At 37.9% G+C, this 21,030-nt stretch overlaps 1 protein-coding gene across 1 annotated transcript; it reads right to left on the reverse strand.

Moving 5' to 3' along the window:
• Window positions 1-1,710: 1,710 nt before the first annotated feature.
• Window positions 1,711-17,219, reverse strand: akirin1 (akirin 1). Its single transcript, XM_061717281.1, has 5 exons — window positions 16,835-17,219; window positions 5,001-5,147; window positions 3,216-3,344; window positions 2,368-2,439; window positions 1,711-2,238 (listed from the first exon to the last, which is right to left on the reverse strand). The coding sequence occupies exons 1-5, from the start codon at window positions 17,046-17,048 to the stop codon at window positions 2,228-2,230; spliced, it is 573 nt and encodes a 190-aa protein (XP_061573265.1). The 5' UTR covers window positions 17,049-17,219; the 3' UTR covers window positions 1,711-2,227.
• Window positions 17,220-21,030: the final 3,811 nt, after the last annotated feature.

Genomic DNA, 21,030 nt, shown 5'->3' on the forward strand with positions numbered 1-21,030 from the left:
TCAAATATCTTATCTCGAAAAATTTTAATATTCTGGGAATCTTAATTTTAAACTGTAAACCATAATCAGCAATATTAAAATAATAAAAGGCTTGCAATATTTCAGTTGATTTGTAATGAATCCAGAATGTATGACATTTTTTTTTTTTTTTTTTTTTTAAATTGCATTACAGAAAATAAAGAACTGTCTTTATCACAATATTCTAATTTTCTGAGACAGTCCTGTATACAGTGGATTTTTCAACACAAAAAGATGACTGAATCTCCTTACAAACTTCAGATGTTCTAATCTCATACAAAATGCACCAGTGTATTCAATTAAAAAAAAAGCAGTAGTAGTAAATAGTAGTAAATACAGATGGCAGAATCCAACATTTTTATGTGCTTCCTAGATGCTTCAAAAGCGTTTGATAGGGTCAACCATGGTAAACTGTTTTCCAAACTTCAAGAGAGTGGTGTCCCACTTTACCTGATAAGGATCCTGCAGTTCTGGTACACACAACAGACCATGCAAGTCAGATGGGGCAGTAGTACCGGTATATCTGCACCTTTTCATGTACGGTAACTAATGGGGTGAGACAGGCTGGCATTTTGTCACCTGTCCTCTTCAATATTTACATGGATAATCTTTCCATGAAGCTTAGTCAGTGCAAGACCGGATGTATGATAGGTGATAGTGTTATTAATCACCTCATATATGCTGATGACCTGGTCATCATGTCTCCATACAGTGCTGGGCTACAGCAACTGCGTAAAGTGTGCTCTAGCTATGGAGTCCAGTATGACATGTGTTTAACCCTAAGCAGAGTGTTATTCTGATTGTTAAAGCTAAGGAGGATCAGAAACAAAAGTTTCCCCCATTCTTACTGTCTGACCGCCCCTTAGATGTTGTTAAGAGAGTACGGTATTTGGGTCACACCATAAATGAGGATCTATGTGATGATGATGACATCCAGCGTCAGTGCTGTAAGCTCCATGCTCAGGCCAAGATGCTTGCCCGTAGACTCCATATGTGCACAGCTGATGTTAAAGTAAATCTATTCAGAGCCTATTGTAGACTTCTTTACAAAGCTCACCTTTGGTGTAATTATACCACCGCCAAGCTAAACAAGTTGCAGGTAGCATATAATGATGCGTTCAGGATCCTCCTTAAGCTTCCAAGATGGACAAGTGCAAGCACTTTTTTTGTTAATTGTTATGTCCCCACCTTCCATGCTCTGCTGAGGAATTTTATGTTTACATTTTTGTGTCAACTCCATGAGTCAAAAAATTGTCTAATAACTGCACTCCCTAACATCAAACGGAGTGATACAAGGTACACATCTGGACTATGGAAACATTGGAACAGATGTTTGCATGTAATTTAATGTGTGATGTAATTTTTATGTATTTTATATGGAACCTTTTGAATCTGTAATAAAGTATTCATGTCATAATTTCCTTCAAAGTGCTGTAGACAAAACACACTTCCAGACTAATTTTATCCTGTTCAAGCTCGCTGGGGGGGCTGGAAGTCCTCTCAGCGTACACCAAGGTCAGGTCAACAGTTCAGAGCTACATTATCTAAAACTCTTTTCTCAAAATTAACCATTACACATTTATTTACCTAGTATAGCCACCTTGATATTAAAACCGAAACCAGAAGGGCCACAGTTGAATCATTTGTGATGAGCATGTGCTACAGTTGAAATGATTGATTCATGACAAGAAATTTAAATCACAGAACTTATTTTTATTTCTTTTTTTTTTTTCAAAAGGGAAAAAAATCCACATTCTCAGGTAAGGAGTTGTGAGAAGGCAGGTGAGGAAGAGTGTGGGATGAGGTGAGAAGCAGGAGCCTTTAAATACAGCTGCTGGAAGGTTATACAGAATGATCACAAGCCAATAAGCTTTGTCTACAGCGCCGACAAGAAGTTTGACAAACATCTGATTTTTCAGCATGTCAAACAAACGTACTGAGGAGGGGGCAAAGAAAAAAAAAAAGAAAAAAAAACAGCAGGATTTATACACAGTTTACCTTTCAGATTCTTCTAATTTTTGGCCAGCAGCAATAGTTTGGAAGTAAGAAACCAAATTTTGGATTAAAAATAGATAAACCATGGCACCCACATCATTTGACAGGAGAAGAGAGTGACGTGTTGGGTAAAATAAAATGTAAATTAAGTGGAAGGAGGCAGTAGAAGAGCAGCCATCTTGCGAGAGGAAGCCGAGATCGCACAGATACGAGCTCAGGAGACATCTGAAACGCACAAGATGTGTGATGCCGTCAGTGAAATCAAAGTGAGAATGCACACAGAGATAAAAACACACTCATTTAGCAGGCGCTTGTAATGCAACATAATATTATATAAATCAAAACGGTACTTACAACTAGCAGGCCGGGCTCCGTATCTTCGCATGATCTGGTCTTGTGTGAATTTCACAAAAGATTCATATTGTTCTGGAAAGAGAGAATTATTAATTTTTAGACAAGTAGTGCTTATGCAATAATATTTTGCATCCAGTTGAATTCCTGTTTCTTTTTGTAAATATCTGGCTAGGGTATCACACCAGCCGTACAGCATTTAGTAAGAGGGGAAACCAAAAGAAAAACTGCTCACACGTGTTGGGGATTAGCACCGTGGCGGTTTGAGAATCATTAATCAACTTGCTCTTTCACCACTGAGATGTCTCATTAAATGAGCTTAATTGTTCCTTAAAGGCAGTGGCAATACAATGCATTTAGCTATAATGGTATTATATACTGGTTAACACCTTAACTTTAAACCTCTGTGGTAGACCTCTCCAATATAATGAAGCTATATTGCAAAAATTTCACTTTTTCTCTGGCTTTTTGATGTAAATACACTGAACTAGAATGCTTCTGTACTTGTATGCCCAGCTGCTCGCGGTAGCACTCAATTTTGTTGAAGCTGCTTAACGACATTTCTCCTTTGGATCCCTTTGGTCCCGCTGCTATAACAAGGTGCTATTCTGTGTCCATTTAGTGCCTTGGCATCGAGAAGCCCATATAAACCCAGAACGCCATGAACACCAGCACAGCACCATCATCAGTAATGATTCTCAAAAAATACACAAGATGTTTCTCATTAATCCCTCAGGGGCACTTCTTTCACTTTTGTGCCAATTTAAAAAAAAGTTGTTGCCATGAACAGTGATGACATTAAAAACAATGATAGTTTCAAAGTTTATTTTCCATTTATGGACAAATTTTACCTGCAAGTTTTGTATTAAGGATTTGTTCATACTCCTCCCGGATCTTCTCCTCGTGGTCTTTGAGCAGGCGCTCACAGAGGAAGCTAACCTGCCTCAGCGTAAATGAGGGCTGGTCCTTCCTTGAGGCACCTGCGAAGGTCAAAACAGATCAGCTATTAAAAAGGCTGAGTCAAATCTTTACTGCAGTAATAAGTCACAAAGAAGAAGAAAAAAAAAAAACGCTCTCTGTGTTGGGCCAAAATCTAAAGCTTTGTTTTCTGTGCAAAACCATCAGAGCTGTGCAGCAGTAATGTTGAAGTCCCTTCAAGTCTCTGGTGTCTGTCCAACAGAAAGTGGAGCCAGCTTTTTATTATACACCGCCTACTGGCCAAAAAAACGAAGAGTATAAATCACAGTGGTGGGTGGCAGTGCCAGGAGGAAAGTTTCAGATGCCGGATAAGTCTCAGAACAGTCATAGTGACAAGACCATGTTGCATAGCTGCACAAAAGGTCAGGAGTTTAATTTACCTCACATTAACTCAAATTAAGGATTTACACCTCCGATCATTTTATAATTTAAAAGTGTCATTTTGAAAAATAATCATTTGCTCCCTCAAAGAATAATATTTGTAAATAAATCCATCCCAGATTAATTTGTCTGGGTGTCATCTTGTGGTTCCTAATACTGACCAGCTGAAAGGGCACAGCCATAACATCGGTAGTGACAAACAATATTGTTAGGATCGCTTTGCTTCAATGATTGACAGAAAAAAAAAGCCACAAGACTGTCCTTTTAGAACTTTTATTCTTGTATTTCCGCCTGCCTCTCATGTTAAAGGAGACATATTTTGCCCCTTTTTCAAAAGCTGTTCTTACAATACAGAAATAGATTAGTTTCAATGCTTGGCGGTAGTCACAGTACCACATCAATCCTCCTCTTCTGAAAAGATGTACCTTGCTTGAAATCACTTTCGAAATACAGCAAATGTGGTGTGATGTGAAAACAAAGACAACTTCTGCTCAGATGTAGATCTTGATTGTTCAGTTAACAGGCAAAACAAAATATTCACAGAAGTCACTTGTCGACTCTTGCAAGTCCTTTTCTCCCCTCCTTCCCCTCACATCAACATCTCCACACATGCAATGCATGTTGGGTATCACCGTTTCCATAACATGATCACTCCGCAGTGTGGATGCTCAAATTGTTGCGACAGAAGTTTGGTGTGTTTGGGCCTTTAGACGTTTACCGCTTTCTTACTACTGTTGCACCACATAGATTGCGTCATCTTCTCTTTTTTTTTTAAACCACTTACATCGTCTTATTTCTTATGCCTTTAAATATGATGATCCAAGAAATACCACGAGTTCCCCTCTGCAATAATCAATACATGAAAATGTGCTCTGTTGCATTTTGTCATAGTATTGTTTTAAGATTTAATAAAAACGGAAGACTGAACTTATATTTCCATACAAGGGTTAGATTCAGTGTAGACGGCTAAAAATCTAATATCAGAAATTGCAATTCAGTTGCTTTTATGACCATTTGGCTCAGCAGTAAAATTCTGTTGGTTTACATCTAAATATTTTAACTGGTTTTGGACAAATGGTGGGTGTCAATAAGCTAGCATATGGTAATATTTCTTCTGCAATGTGACTTCATGTGGCCTGTTTGATGAGCAGAACTTTCCTCTGCCGCTGACAGCTTCTACATCATCATTACACTACAAAACACCGTCTCTGGTGGCAGGACTTGCATTCCCCGACGGCTGATGGGTGTGTGCAGAATATTGGGGAAAGTCCCCCTACCTGGTGGGGAGTTGGGAGCATTAATGGAGGAACTGGGGCTGGGAGCGTCACTAGAGCTGCAGGCCTCAGTCTGGTTGAAGGCCCCTTCCAGCTGCCGCCGCCTCTGGATCCGGCTGTACTCCTGACGGAGGTTCTGGAAGATTTGCTCTGAGGAAGAAACCAGGGACAAAGTCAAATCAAGCAGGACCTGAGAACATCTGTTAATGCACGTTACTGCCTACAATATGATGACATAAAAATATTTTAACAGAGACCCTATGAAGAACCACTTAAAAGCCTCGACGTCTTTTCTTTCCAAGATTTAAAGATTTATTTTGACAAGAAAAAAACAAAAAAAAAACACATAACACACACACACACACACACACACATAACACACACACACACACACACACACACACACACACACACACATAACACACACACACACACACACACACACTATTTTTTCCTAGAGTATTGCAACAATACAATTCCAACAGTGAGTGATTGCAGAAATTAAACCATTGATCATGTCTTTAAAAAAAAAGTGTGTTCTTTCAGTTTTACACCGACTGCATTCATACAATGTTGGATATAATCCAGAATAAACACGACTTTTACAGGAAGGCACAACCAGCCAGCGTTCAGATAAACTGTAACACTTCTTACTTCCTGCGTTCTCCCCCCTCCCTTCACCCACCAAGGACATAAAAAAAAAAATTACAGGAAGTATTGGTGTAGATGAAACACCGACTTTAGTAAAACAGCTACTGCAGCTGTAAAAACGCATGCAAACACAGCTGACCTAAAACAAACTGATCTTGTGACCGTATCTGTTTCACTTCTGTTTCCAGCCTTTTCCACGTCGGCTTCGTGCCAAACTACAGCTGGTGGAAAGGCTCACGGCTAAGATGGAAAATAAATCACATTCTTTACCAGGTAGTCAAGTAAAACCTTGAGGGCTTTGTCTGCATGTAAAGTAAACTGGAGACTAATTTCTCTCTTCCTCCACACATTCACAACAATGTTTTCATTCTTGTCTCACACAAAAACAGAGAAGAGGTAATTAGAAAGAAAAAAATAAAATAAAAATCAAAAAGATTCTTTATTCTATGATTAATAATACACTAAAGGCATGTTCCTTCTCAGTGTTAAGCAATTCATCTTGATGTAGAAGTACTTGAACTGAAATAGACATGCATTACGTCAGTCCCCGTGCATAGTTTTGGGAAACCAAGTGGCCTACGGTCTCCTCTTCCGTCAGCTGAATTTCATTACAAATTTTGGCACGCCTGTCCACTGGTAGTTGGTAAATAACGGGCAAGCTGTTTTTGTGATATTCCAAAAGTAAAAATAATAAAGATGACTGAAACAATGTAGAATGACGTGGCGAGGCCTGAGAAACTGATGCACCAAATTTCATTGCCTTTAAACTGTCAAATCTGTGCTGATCAAGTCCATAATGCTAAAATATCAATAGCTCATTGTTTAGTCTACATTTTCCAGCTTTATTGTTGTCCTACACTTACATTTTTTGGCCAGGCTGCCCAATTGTATCAACACTTTTGATTATTTGTTTTATCTTTTGTATTGTGTTTTAATGTCTTTTTGTGTATTTATATAACTTTGTTTTTTCATCTTAGCTCCCTCCCCTTACCCCCCTAGGCTGCACTTGTAAATAAGAAATTGTTCTTAATTTGCTTGCCTGGTTAAATAAAGGTTAAATAAATAAAAAATAAAAAAATAAAACAGCTGCCCAAATATGGTCAATTAATTTACACACACCTCGGCTTAATGCACACACCAAAAATCAATAGACCACGCACAGAAATAACGAGTACATTTAGCATCTGTAAGGAAAAAAAAATATAATCTTAAACTGCTTTCTGCAAATGACCCTTTAATCTTTAGATTTTGCTTTGTTTGCAGTTCTGTAATTATAAACAAAAAAGGACTTTAAAAAAACAAAAACAAAAAAACAATGCAACAGAAACGTGATGTTAGTTTTACAGCCCACACACTTAAATGACTGAGAATTTGAAAACCAGAGTGTATGCATTTAACGGTTACAAAAACAAACTGTGACCAGACTTGTCCGCACAACTCCTGGGAAAGAAAACAAACATAGCTGATAGCCAAACACGGCAGAGTTGTTTTATCTTTCTCCATTTAGACAGGGAGTGAAGTTCGTGTACACGGTGCACCTCTATCTGGGGAACCGTGCCTCATTTATCTTGGGTGGAGGGAGGATGAGTAGTCATGCGACCACATCGGCCTGCTCATCTGTGAGTTTGCTTGGGCTGTACACTGAAGCAACATTTTCTCCCAGGCAGAGTTTTAAAGGGAGGACTGTTACCTACAATCCTGCACCTTGCTGAACAGGTGACCTTAAAGTAAATGCTCTTCTTGATGAAGGTGACCCGGCCGTGAACGTGATGTGGTTGCATCTTATACTTAACGAGCCATTTCACTACAGAGAGAACACAGTCATCATGGGTTTGACGACAAACTAGATCTGTTGCATCAAAATAGCATGAAGTGACACATCAACCTTCAATGTCATCAACAAAGAACAGAACACGAACAACAATGAAAAGATTCTCTATATCAGTCAGTGGAGTTAAACTATGGAACAGAATGGATTCAGAATTAAAACAATGTCCAAACATTAACCAGTTTAAAAACAAATATAAAAACATGATTTTCACAAGGTACAAAGAGGGAGGGGTTTAGTGGCTTTTAGGGGTCTGCAGATAACACTAATGGGTGAATGGGTAGATCTGTTTATATTTATGTACAGAAATGGGCAGCTAATTATACGTGTATGTATGCATGAGTGTATATATATATATATATGTGTGTGATTATGTGTGTAAGTAGATATATACATAGATACAGAGCAGATGCAGTTAATAGAGACAGTATAGTAGTGTAAATAAGTATATTTATATAAATATTTATATGGACACGTGTGTAAAAATATATAGAAATATTCAACTATGTATGTATGTATGTATGTATGTATGTATGTATGTATGTATGTATGTATGCATGTATGTATGTATGTATGTATGTATGTATGTATAATTACAGTATAATAACAATAATGTTATTTAGCAATGTGAGTACAGTGTGTGAGTATTTATCATATTTAAATGATTAGTGAATGGGGGTAGAACTAAATAAGTTTACACTTCTTCCTACTCCTTTTTTGATTTTGAATTAAGATATCAAGTGTTAAAGGATGAAATTCATTGTTTTGTTTTCTTAAACTTCTGTTGTTTTTTTACATGTGTTGTTTTTTACATGTACAACAATAAAATAAATCAAATCAAAGACTGAAGCTAGTGTTACGATGTTTCATATAGCTTTGATGCCAATCTATACAAAAGCAGAAATATAATCTCACATTGAAACAATGCAGAACCCAAAAAGCCACAACTGGATAAATTAAAGCAAAGAAAAAATACTATGCTTGAAGATGCTGCACATACACTAAACTTGATCATTTCAGGAACGCATTAGCCAGTATTCTGACTTCATGGCTCTGCCAATCAATGTATTTCCTTTCTTACAGCAATTACAGTAAGACTCAGACCTAAGAAGTTATATCCCCTAACTAGAAATGGGCGATATTTTACCGTTCACGATATACAGTCAAAAAAATTCCTCACGATAAGAATTTGTCATGACGCGGTAATAACGATAAATTCCCGTTGATGATGTTTTTGTGTAAAGCTGATTTTTGGAAGGAAGGAAGGAAGGAAGGAAGGAAGGAAGGAAGGAAGGAAGGAAGGAAGGAAGGAAGGAAGGAAGGAAGGAAGGAAGGAAGGAAGGAAGGAAGGAAGGAAGGAAGGAAGGAAGGAAGGAAGGAAGGAAGGAAACAAGGAAAGGAGGAAGGAAACAAGGAAAGGAGGAAGGAAGGGAGAAAAAGAAAGAAAGAAAGGAGGAAGGAAGGGAGAAAGAAAGAAAGAAAGGAAGGGAGAAAGAAAGAAAGAAAGAAAGAAAGAAAGAAAGAAAGAAAGAAAGAAAGAAAGAAAGAAAGAAAGAAAGAAAGAAAGAAAGAAAGAAAAATTCCCGTTGATGACAAACATGGCGGATCTGAGAGCGAGATAGATTCATAGTTAAAAAGGTGGAGTTGAATTGGTATTTTTTTTATCGTCATTTTTATCGTTATCGGGATAAATGCCAGAAATAATCGTGATACATTTTTTAGTCCATACCGCCCATCCCTACCCCTAACCTCTGTTTAGGATCTGCTCCGACAGCACGTACAACCCGTGTTGTAACCATCACCTGCAGAGTACGGCTGGGTATCAAGTACCGGTGCTAAACTGGGACATTTTAGATTGGATGGTATCAAAGTACTATTATACTCCAAGAAAACATGCTGCCTTCAGTATTTATGAAACATAAACATGCTCCAATTATGCTGACCAAGCAGCTGTAGTGAGTTTGATTTACAGTTAGCAATCATTTTAAACTCCTCTAGATATTATCGATGTTATTTCAGACAGTGAGCGAGTTAGCAGCCATATCTTGTGCAAACAGCAGATGCCAAACACCATCCATTGCAAACAGAGGAAAACACCTAGTCGGTAATCCGTGTTAATGCCAAAAGAGGAATTCCAGCCAAGTCAAGTTGGTTAACAAGCAGTTTGGACCCTGGAGCTGAAAATAAGATTTTGGGTTATTCTTCCTTCCTATTCTTCAACAACTAGCTATTTATTTCTCAGTGGTTTAGGCTGAAATTATAGTTAAAATGGTCCACAAATATTCAGTAGGTTGAGGGAACTTTGAAAGTATTATTTTTACAGGGTTTATACAGCAATCCTTATGTTAAATTTAATACCAATTTAATACCTTTCTCACTACCTTCAGATTAAAAAAAAAAACTGTCACATTAAGTGTTAATCACTGACCTTTTAACATTAATACAGATTTTGACCTATAGAACACTATACAGAACAGATTTATAGACTCATTGATGTTGACCAGATGTTTCACATTTATTTCCCTTTGTGAATGACAATAAAATAGACTGCTTAAAATGTAAAAGGTAAAAAATAATACCAATTTAAAAAAAAAATAATACCTCTGACAGTGAATTTAACACTTTTAATGGCCTTAAATTTGGCAATTTTCATGTATCACTTTTTAATACTTTTTAAAACCCCGCGGAAACCCTGCAAACACCATCCACTGCAAACAGAGGAAAACACCTAGTCGGTAATCCGTGTTAATGCCAAAAGAGGAATTCCAGCCAAGTCAAGTTGGTTAACAAGCAGTTTGGACCCTGGAGCTGAAAATAAGATTTTGGGTTATTCTTCCTTCCTATTCTTCAACAACTAGCTATTTATTTCTCAGTGGTTTAGGCTGAAATTATAGTTAAAATGGTCCACAAATATTCAGTAGGTTGAGGGAACTTTGAAAGTATTATTTTTACAGGGTTTATACAGCAATCCTTATGTTAAATTTAATACCAATTTAATACCTTTCTCACTACCTTCAGATTAAAAAAAAAAACTGTCACATTAAGTGTTAATCACTGACCTTTTAACATTAATACAGATTTTGACCTATAGAACACTATACAGAACAGATTTATAGACTCATTGATGTTGACCAGATGTTTCACATTTATTTCCCTTTGTGAATGACAATAAAATAGACTGCTTAAAATGTAAAAGGTAAAAAATAATACCAATTTAAAAAAAAAATAATACCTCTGACAGTGAATTTAACACTTTTAATGGCCTTAAATTTGGCAATTTTCATGTATCACTTTTTAATACTTTTTAAAACCCCGCGGAAACCCTGCAAACACCATCCACTGCAAACAGAGGAAAACACCTAGTCGGTAATCCGTGTTAATGCCAAAAGATGAATTCCAGCCAAGTCAAGTTGGTTAACAAGCAGTTTGGACCCTGGAGCTGAAAATAAGATTTTTGGTTATTTTTCCTTCCTATTCTTCAACAACTAGCTATTTATTTCTCAGTGGTTTAGGCTGAAATTATAGTTAAAATTGTCCAAAAATATTCAGTAGGATGAGGGAACTTTGAAAGACACGCAGGGCAGTATTTTTACTTTCCTCCTCTTTTCTATTCTTTAAAAAGGCTGGCCCTCCAGATTTTAAAGCCATTGCTTACATGACTGTATGACTAATGACAGAATACCACCCTTCCTGTGTCCACCTGACTGAAAAGTGAAATGTCTCTCCCGCTGTGCGTCAACTTCCAGCTCTGCCAACTACTAGCAGCTCAACAGTTGCGTTGCTTGGCAACAATTACCCTGCCAAAACCAGGCCAAGCAATCAATCACAGAGACTTCCGGGAGCCAGGGGGACACAGTGGAGATGGCCTCATCTAAAAAGGCTTAGACACAAGCCTCGCAGTGAATACAACAAGGGAGTGCTGGACATGGAAGGAGAGGAAAACACAAAGCCGATTCAATTCACCATCCACTGCTAAAAGGATTGTGGGGTGGGGGTGGAAGTTTTGCATGCCCCACATGTACAGGACTAATGTATTCTGTGTTGGATCAAGTTACCTTTTTGAAGAAACGGTAGAAGAAAAAAAATCTAAGAAAGGATGACTGCTATTAGTTTGAACACATCAGAAATCAAAACACAAACAATGAAACTTGCTGCATAAGAACTGAATACATACTTTTCAAAAGGGGTTTAACAAAGCCCATGTCAGTCCTGACCTGGTAACCTTTCTTTACAAGATGTGGCCTGACAGAACTCAGCAAGGTTTGCCTTTTAAATAACACACGGTTAAAAAAAAATATACAACAACGTCATCTCTTATTTGGGAGTGTTTTATTAAAGACAGGTCCAGACTGGCTGCTAAATAATGAGGTAGAGATGACAGCAGTGGATGATCCATCTAAATTTTTGAAGCATTTACCAAAGGATATCTAGACACTGTAAGATTCCCGTCTCTCACCAGCAGACAAAGCCGTTCTTTTGACAAAGTAAACCTGACTGGAAAGCTTGTGTGGTTAGAGCAGGGTAGGAGAGACGACAGCTGACCTTTTCGCAAATGCAAGACTGCTTTCACCTGGCAAACTACATCAGAAAGGCAGTCTTGTAGTGACTGGGAGGGGGCAGGGGGCTGTTTCACCTCAAGTGCATAATACCAGTATCTGGACATCATGCCTGAAGTACACAAATCCCTGAGACTGCGACTTTGTATTCGGTATGGTCTGATCCAGTTAGAGCTGCTGAAATTAAATGCACTAGAGGCTTGGTGGATTCTTGAAGTTCTAACTTGAGCAGCTACACGTGCATGTCAGAGCACACAGCCTGGCCAACTAATGTCAAAGATGCACTGCAACATAGTCACATTATTAACGTCAAAAGAGACTCCACACAAATATCAGCTAAATGGCTAAGACAGAATGAGCAGCAGCAAGGACATAAAAATGAATCTCTTCATATCAAGCAAATAATTTTAAGCTAAAAATTTTAAAAGCAAGTAACTTTTGCTTTAAAAAAAACAAAACAATCCACAGCCAGTCAGATGTTCTCTCTAGTGATGCACCGAAATGAAAATTTGTGGCCGAAACCAAAACCGAAAATAATAATAAATACTTGGCCGAATACCGAACAATACCGAACATGGTTCTTCGCAGTTTTTCATTTATTTTGCCAATTTTTTCACCATTGCATAAATCAAATAAATTTGATTTAGGCATGCTCTTATCTTATTTTATATACCAGTATTTTTTATTATTATTGTATATACCAGTACTGTTTATAGTGTGTCATACTCTGATATTATTATTGTATTATTATTATTTCTATTGATGTCTCTTGTCTTGCACTATCCCCTTTGCTGCTGTACACTGCGAATTTCCCCGCTGTGGGACTAATAAAGGAATATCTTATCTTATCTTTTTAAAGAAAAAAATATCTTACAAAATTACAAGGTACAAAATATTTATTGAACATAAAAAACTGAACATTTTTAATTTCCTAGCATTATGTTGTTTTGGTTCCACCTCCTGGTGAATGTTACGTAAAATTCTTATGTGGTTACTTTTTGGTTGGCCAACGATTTATGTGGTGTGCAACCGTTAGGGGAGCGGCCAGTCTATTTCCTTATATTACAACGCCGTTATTAATTGTTCGTTTTTTTTCCCACTTATTCCACCGAACACTGAGAGTGTTTTTTTGCCATTTTCGGCCGAACAATTTCGGTTACCGAACAATCGGTGCATCTCTAGTTCTCTCAGATGTAAGTCGCTTTGGATACAAGCATCTGCTAAATGACAGTAGTACCGGTAGTAGTAGTAGTAGCAGCAGTCAAAAAGCCAGGTAAAGATAGTGGTGCCTTCAAAACAAAACAAAAAAACCTGTTTTACTCTTGATTTCAACCTCATTTGTTTGTAAGAGGCATGTCCAGCAAACACTAAAATCTTATGTTTGAAAGTACACTTCTTTATTTATCTGTTCAGTATATACAGTACTAAGGTTGGTCGTTCAGTAACAGATGTCAAAAACATGGAGGTTTATGTTAATGCTGCGTTTAGAAAGTACTAACCAATAAAGGAATTTAGAGCAATTTCACTGATAGTATTTATTAAGCTCAAGTGCCACATGGTGTAGAAGTGCTATGAAGAAAAAAAAAAAAACTCATGGATGGGGGAAAAAAAAAAAACAGCGACACATTTTTGAGTACAACGTTGCTAGGTGGCAACAAAACATCAGGAGGCTAAAACAGATGTAGCAGAGTAAAGAGGGTTGAACCTCTCCCAGCCTTTATTTTTTATTAATTCATTTTTAACATTGTGTCATCTAAAAAGAAAACGTTATATATTTAAGAATGAAAACAAAACTCATACAATTGAACAAAATGGGTATCAGTACGTCAGATCTTTAGGAAAATCAAAATCGGGACAGAAAAATTCAGTGGGTGCATCCACATAATTTATTAACAAAATAATAATGTATTAACTCATTGACAGATTAACTAATCAAATCATTAAGCCAGAGACTCACAGCTTCCCGAAACAAAAATTGTCCATGTGAGATGTTGAAGAAGTAAAAGTAAGTACCGGTAAGTAAAACTCCTATTTATTGTATATTGTGGAGCAAACACTGAATCTCTAAAGCCAGGTGCAAACCACCAGATTTTAAGACAGATTATGACATTGCAGAAACATTTTAAGAGGTTGCTGACAAATGATCCATACTGGAATTAAGCCACTGTTTGATTGATGCTCACCAATGCCTAAGTGGGAACATGTCAGAGATGCAATATACGAGGCTCGCCAACACATTACAGGCTGATTAAGTATCTAGCGCCCCTGGTATTTCTGAGGAGCGGATGAAAGAAGGCTAAAGCTACAAAAGGAGGACTGCACAAGAGATGAGGTAAGGGGAAAAGAGAAGCCCAGATAAGCAGGACAACAAATGCATATGCATGAAGCATTGTACAGAGAACAGCGGGGATAAAAGTCAATCTGCTTGGACTCGCCAAGCTGATTTTTGCTGATCTTAGGCAAGCATACTCATGCCTCCTTGTTAAAAGCATCCAATATCAAAACAGGTTTGAGGTAATGAAAGGATGGAAAGAAACTGTCAGCTCTAAAGAACCAGGTGAGCAAACCAGGTTGATCCACTTGGAGTTATCTTTATCATAGTCTAACATTAACAATGAGACAAAGACTTGTCCTCATAATGTTTACACGACAGCTGCAACTGCTGAATAAAGACGAGACAGACAAGTCAGGAGTTGAGTCTGGTAAAGCGTATGATCCCCTGTCACCAAAATCAATCAATCACGTAGAACTGAGTCAATAAGAGACCAAAACTCCAAAATACAAAAGAATATTGCGTAGGGCTGGGTAGATTCAAATATCAAGAATCGATCGATTCCGATTCTTAAGATTCCGAATCGATTATCATGATTTGATTCGATATTGATTTGGGTAACTGTTATTAAAAAAGTTTTTTGAGCTGTTGCCTGAATTATATGACTGTAGTTATGCAACATATGAATACTAGTAGGCTACTCTAAGACGCCATGTTCATTGTTTGATAGTTTCACACCACACGCATGTGTGAATTAAATGACGCGACTACTGGGATTAAAGTTCACCGGGCGAAAATGTAATAAATAAAAAAAAAATGTTTAGACATACGAATCGATTTTTAGGAATTGATGAGAATCGATTTAGAATCGGAAAATCAATTTTTTTCAACACAGGCCTAATGTTTAGTCTGTACAACACAACAATTTGGAAAACTGCTAAAAAGTGTGTCTGAACATGCGGTGCGTCCGAAATGCCATATTAAAACAGTAGATACTAAAAAGTATACTAACATTCGGCACACTTTTGAGTAAATATCAGTAGTGTGCATTAATTCGGACGTACTGTTAAGAGCGCACACGTCACTTCCTGCCGTTGGGAGGAAGTGACGTGCCACAGCGGCAGTAGCAGCACCGCTCTTTCCAGTTTATCCTGACCGAAACAAGATGACATAATATTATTATATACGAATATTATAATATTAATATTATATAATAATATTGTTATACTTAATCTTATAGTTATGACATATACGTATCACTTATCAACCAAACACCGCTGCATTGCATTGTGGGAAGTTTCTGCTCGGCTAGTGTCCATCAATCCACACTAATACATTTCTCAGGAATGAGTATGGATAGAGCTACTATTGAGTACGTACTAATGTTTCAGACGCACTAAAAAAATCTCGCATACTCATTTTTCATACTCATTGGGGTGGAAGTATGCAATTTTGGACGCAGCCATGGTTTAAATTGGTAACACATTTAACTACAAGCTACCTAGCAACCTCAACCATGCATCTTTTAAAAAGTATTATCAATTAATTTTGGATAATGCGATTAAAAATTCACAAGGACATCCCACAATGACTAATTTGAATTTTTTTTATTTATTTATTTTTAAAAAACCACACCGATTAGGCTTCACTGCTGCCAAATCTCTAAACTGCACCAACAATAAGCCACTGGATTCCAGTGGAGAGACCTCCGAGTAATTATCTTGCTCCCCACACCCGTCCAAGCCTCACGGCCCCATTCAATGGGAAAGAAGAGTATAGACATAAAGGAAATGAACAGTGCCTTCCAGGCTTTGCGGAGGGAAAGAAATGGTTGTGGTGCATAATGGTAACACCCCCTCCCCACACACACACACACACACACACACACACACACACACACACACACACACTTCAGTAAAGACAATTGTGGCACTAGAGCCAAGGAACATTAGCTCCTAATGAAGCTCCCATGCAATGATGTGCCTGCAGCTGTGATGCCATTTGTCTGCTGGAAAAGCCTGTAACATGCCGGATCTTTTGTTTAAACCATCACAGATTTGAAAACTACGACGTTAGGATATCAAATGATCTAATTGTTTGACGGTTTTGGTAAAGGTTTGGCTGTTGGGGGTTGGGGGTAATGTTTATGCAAAATGTCCCAGGCAGGGAGAAGTCCTGCATCCATTTACCTTAAACCAACTCAGTAATGTGGCCAGGAAGACGAATAGTTAAAATTTTTCTTTTCTTTTTGAAAAAAACCTACTCTGGAGGTAGTAAACTGAGCCTAATCATGGTTTTCTCCCAATGATCCTGCATATCCACTCCACCCAAACCAAACCCCTTCCCCCTCCATGACACCCACCCTTAAAGGCTGATTTATAGTCCCGCGTTACACCGACGCAGACCATACAGCGTAAACGGTGCGCGTCGCCGCGTACCCTACGCCGTAGCCCCCTCTGCGTCGATTCAACGCAGGACCATAATTCCGGCTTTAAACAACGCAGTTCCGAGCCCCTTCGGATCTCCTTACCTGGGGTGAGCCTGTGTTCGCCGCCCAGGGCGGGCTGCGAGGGGGACGCGGCGTGCGCCGGGCTGTCGGCGGCGGCGGGGCGCAGGCTGCAGCGCTGCGGGGACGGGGCTCCGGGAGTCCCCGGCAGCGGGCTGCACCGCCGCCGCTTCGGGGACTGGGGGCTGAGCAGGGCCTCGAACTCCATCGACCGCTTTAACGTCGCTCCGCAAGCCATGGTGCTTAGAGTAGTAAGGGGGGGAAACCAGCCGTAATTCACGCTCCTTTTTGCTCCTTTTTGCCCCTTTTTTAACGCTCCTCGGGTCTCCTTGTGCTCCTTTCTTCCTCCAAAAACGAGGGATTTTCTTGTCTGAGTAGTAAAGCCAACTAGCGCCGCTGCCTGCTGGGTTTTTTAAAACGTCACAAAGGCGGGGCGTACCATTACGGGAAGTGGAGGGGGGGGTCGGCCAATACGGGCGTTAATTTTGTTTGAATTGGGCAAACATTCGGATTTGTTCTTTAACGGTTTTTTATTCGTGGTGGATTTAATTGGAATCAGTGTGTGATGTTTACTTGAAAAGTGTATTTTTATTTTTGTTTTGCTCTACTTTAACGCCTCAACTTCCGGTCCCCCACCCCCCAGTGTTGTTGTTGATTTTTTGACGTTGAACTCAAATTGAAGGTTCATGAGACGTCTGGTGAAAGTTAGATAGATAGATAGATAGATAGATAGATAGATAGATAGATAGATAGATAGATAGATAGATAGATAGATAGATAGATAGATAGATAGATAGATAGATAGATAGATAGATAGATAGATAGATAGATAGATAGATAGATAGATAGATAGATAGATAGATAGATAGATAGATAGATAGATAGATAGATAGATAGATAGATAGATAGATAGATAGATAGATAGATAGATAGATAGATAGATAGATAGATAGATAGTAAAATTATCTATCCAAATATCCTCACATATATAGTACATAAACTGATAGATTATGAAAAAATATGGGGTTTTTTTGTAATTTTCCTGCTTCTTATGTTTTTTTGTTTTTTTTATTGGTTTTTCAATTTTATGGGTACGAACAGAACAAAATAAGATACAACTAAACATAAAAATAAAATTAAAAGAAAAAAAAACCCCACCCCAAACCAACAGTAAGCGCTGCGCAGTATGTATGCATAAAATTATTAAGTAAAATAGGTAAATTAAGAGACAGGTAAACGAAGAGCACATACATGGGATAAGTGAAAGAAAAAATAGGCAGTCTTCATCCTTCAGGCGCAGAAGCTGAGTTAAGGCTTCTGTAAGAAGGAGTGCAATGGTTCCCAGATCCTCCAAAACTTGTCCGATTTGTGATTAAGGTCATGAGTCAACTTCTCGAGAGGAATAAGAGCAGAAATCTGTGACATCCACATGTCGACTGTAGGGACCTGGGGAGTGGACCACGGCAGCAAGATACATTTTTTAGCCAGGAACAAAATAATTATCAACAGAGATTTGGTGTCTGTGTCCAAAAATTGTCTGGAGCATCATGGTTAAGTAAAAAGAAAGAAGGAGTCAGCAAGAGCTGTTTACCAGTGGCCTCCTGGATTACAGAGTGAACCCCCTTCCAGAAAATCTGGATGTGGTCACATGACCAAAACAAATGGATAAATGTACCTTTGTGTGTCTTACATTTATAACAGAGGTTGGAAGTGTCAGGGAACATTTTCTGGAGGCGAACAGGAGTGTAGTAAGTCCTGTGAAAAAATGTAATGTTCTGTTCATGTGTAGAGATTGAGGTACATTTAGGAAAAGTCCCACTGCAGATCTTGTCCCATGCATACTGTAGTAAAGATAGATAGATAGATAGATAGATAGATAGATAGATAGATAGATAGATAGATAGATAGATAGATAGATAGATAGATAGATAGATAGATAGATAGATAGATAGATAGATAGATAGATAGATAGATAGATAGATAGATAGATAGATAGATAGATAGATAGATAGATAGATAGATAGATAGATAGATAGATAGATAGATAGATAGATAGATAGATAGATAGATAGATAGGCTACTGAGCATAATACATAGTCTGTATCTGCTGTAAAATAAATAATTTATTCGCCTCTCTCCTTAAGTAAACAAGTATCTGACATCTCATGTTTTTTTGATTGTTTTGGTTTTTCATCTGCTTATCAAAATTATGTTTGTTTTAATCATTTGAAGAATTCAGACGTAAGTGGAATAACTTTACGTATTGTTTAATTTTACCCTGTACTCTGATTAGGTTTTCCTGCTGATCAGAATTCATCAATATAAGGCAAAGTGACAACATTTCTTTGTAAAATTAATATTGACATGTAAAGTTAGGCAATGTAACTCAATTAAAATTCCATTAGTTTCCATTTTGACACTTAGTAGTTTTCTGCGATGGACGGACTGGCGACCTGTCCAGGGTGAACCCCTGCCTTTCGCCTGAAATTGGCTGGGATACGCTCCAGCAGACCCCCGTAACCCTGCAAAGGATAAAGCAGGTATAGATAATAGATGGATGGATGGATGGATGGATGGATGGATGGATGGATGGATGGATGGATGGATGGATGGATGGATGGATGGATGGATGGATGGATGGATGGATGGATGGATGGATGGATGGATGGATGGATGGATGGATGGATAGTTGTGCGTATTACTAAGTCAATTTTACAGTCTTCTGTCAGCTTCACTGTGATTTTGGATTCACTAGTTTGATACCACAGCTTTACTATGGTGAGTAGCCAGAATGTCATGAATGCTTTCTGTCATGAAGGAATAATTATTTACAGGGTTGTTGTGACATGATAATAGCTTTAGAATTGACTTTCAGGGTCTGTGGAGAATGCAGTAAATCTGCTCCGCACAAGCCATTTTATGAAGACCACAGTGTAATGTCTTCTCACTCATTATAGATGTGACAGGCACATTTTGTTCACATTGCTGCGAAGATCAACCATGGACATTGACATAGAGATCAGCAGAGTTTCAAAATACTTAATTGTCATTCTTTATGGAATAGCTGTGGGTGTTATTTATTTATTTAATCTAATTCATAACACTGAATCAGACACAACGTGAGGTTACTTGTAAGCTTTAATCATATCTATATATCTATATATATATCTATATATATATATATATTAGGGCTGGGCGATTTTGGACAAAAATAAAATCCCGATTTTTTTTCTCTGAAAACCCGATTTTCGATTTCGATTCCGATTTTTTTGGTAAAACTACAAAAGACAATGGAATAAATATTTTCAAATATTTTATCTTTATTTTTAAAGAAAAATAGCAAACACCTTTCCCTATTGGGAATGAAGTGCAATTGAAAGATACTATAAATCCTCCTTGAGTTTAGTTAAGTGACAACATTTACAATTTTCTTGACCAAACAAAGACTAGACGAGCTCTGTCTGTAATGCAGCCAGCTGCAAAAAAGGAAAATCGATATATATATATATATATATATATATATATATATATATATATATATATATATATATATATATATATATATATATATATATATATATATATATAATAGTTGAAACACGTGTTTTGATATTATCCAAGGTCCTAAGGCAAGAAAAAGTGTCCAAGATGAGTTTTTTTTTATGTGTCCATGTAGGTGTAAGTCAGTATGTTCTCTGCTGCAGCTGCCAGTTGTCAGTGTTGCAAAGACTGTTCTAGTGTCTGCGTTCGCTCTCTTCCTAGCATGTGCCCCATTCACCTCAACACACTGCTTAGATTCGTGTGGTGAGCATTGTGTGAAACTGTCATGTGCAAGGGACTTTTGTGCGGTCCTGGCATTCATGCATAAATAGGATCTGCAATTCACAGGGTCCTCTGTTCACGCAGGAACAGAGGGCTCAAATATAAAGAAACAGGCTAAAAACAAGTCCATCTTTCCCCTAACGTCAGCAGTTTAACTCACTGGATACATTATTTCAGAGGTGTGACAGTGTTAAAGTGTTCACATCAGAGGCAGATAGATTAAACATACCATCGATCACTTGCCGCTGTGCTTGGGTAAGTCAGGAGAAATTTATAGCATTTTCACTGGAGGTGTTTATGTGCAGTCTTATCAGATTGCAAACTCTTCAATTAAACCCACTGTGTTTGAGTTTGCGGCTAGATATATTGTGAAATGGTCATAAATTAATTAAACTTAA

This window comes from Cololabis saira, chromosome 3 (assembly GCF_033807715.1).
Source record: "Cololabis saira isolate AMF1-May2022 chromosome 3, fColSai1.1, whole genome shotgun sequence".
NCBI classification, from domain to species: domain Eukaryota; kingdom Metazoa; phylum Chordata; class Actinopteri; order Beloniformes; family Belonidae; genus Cololabis; species Cololabis saira.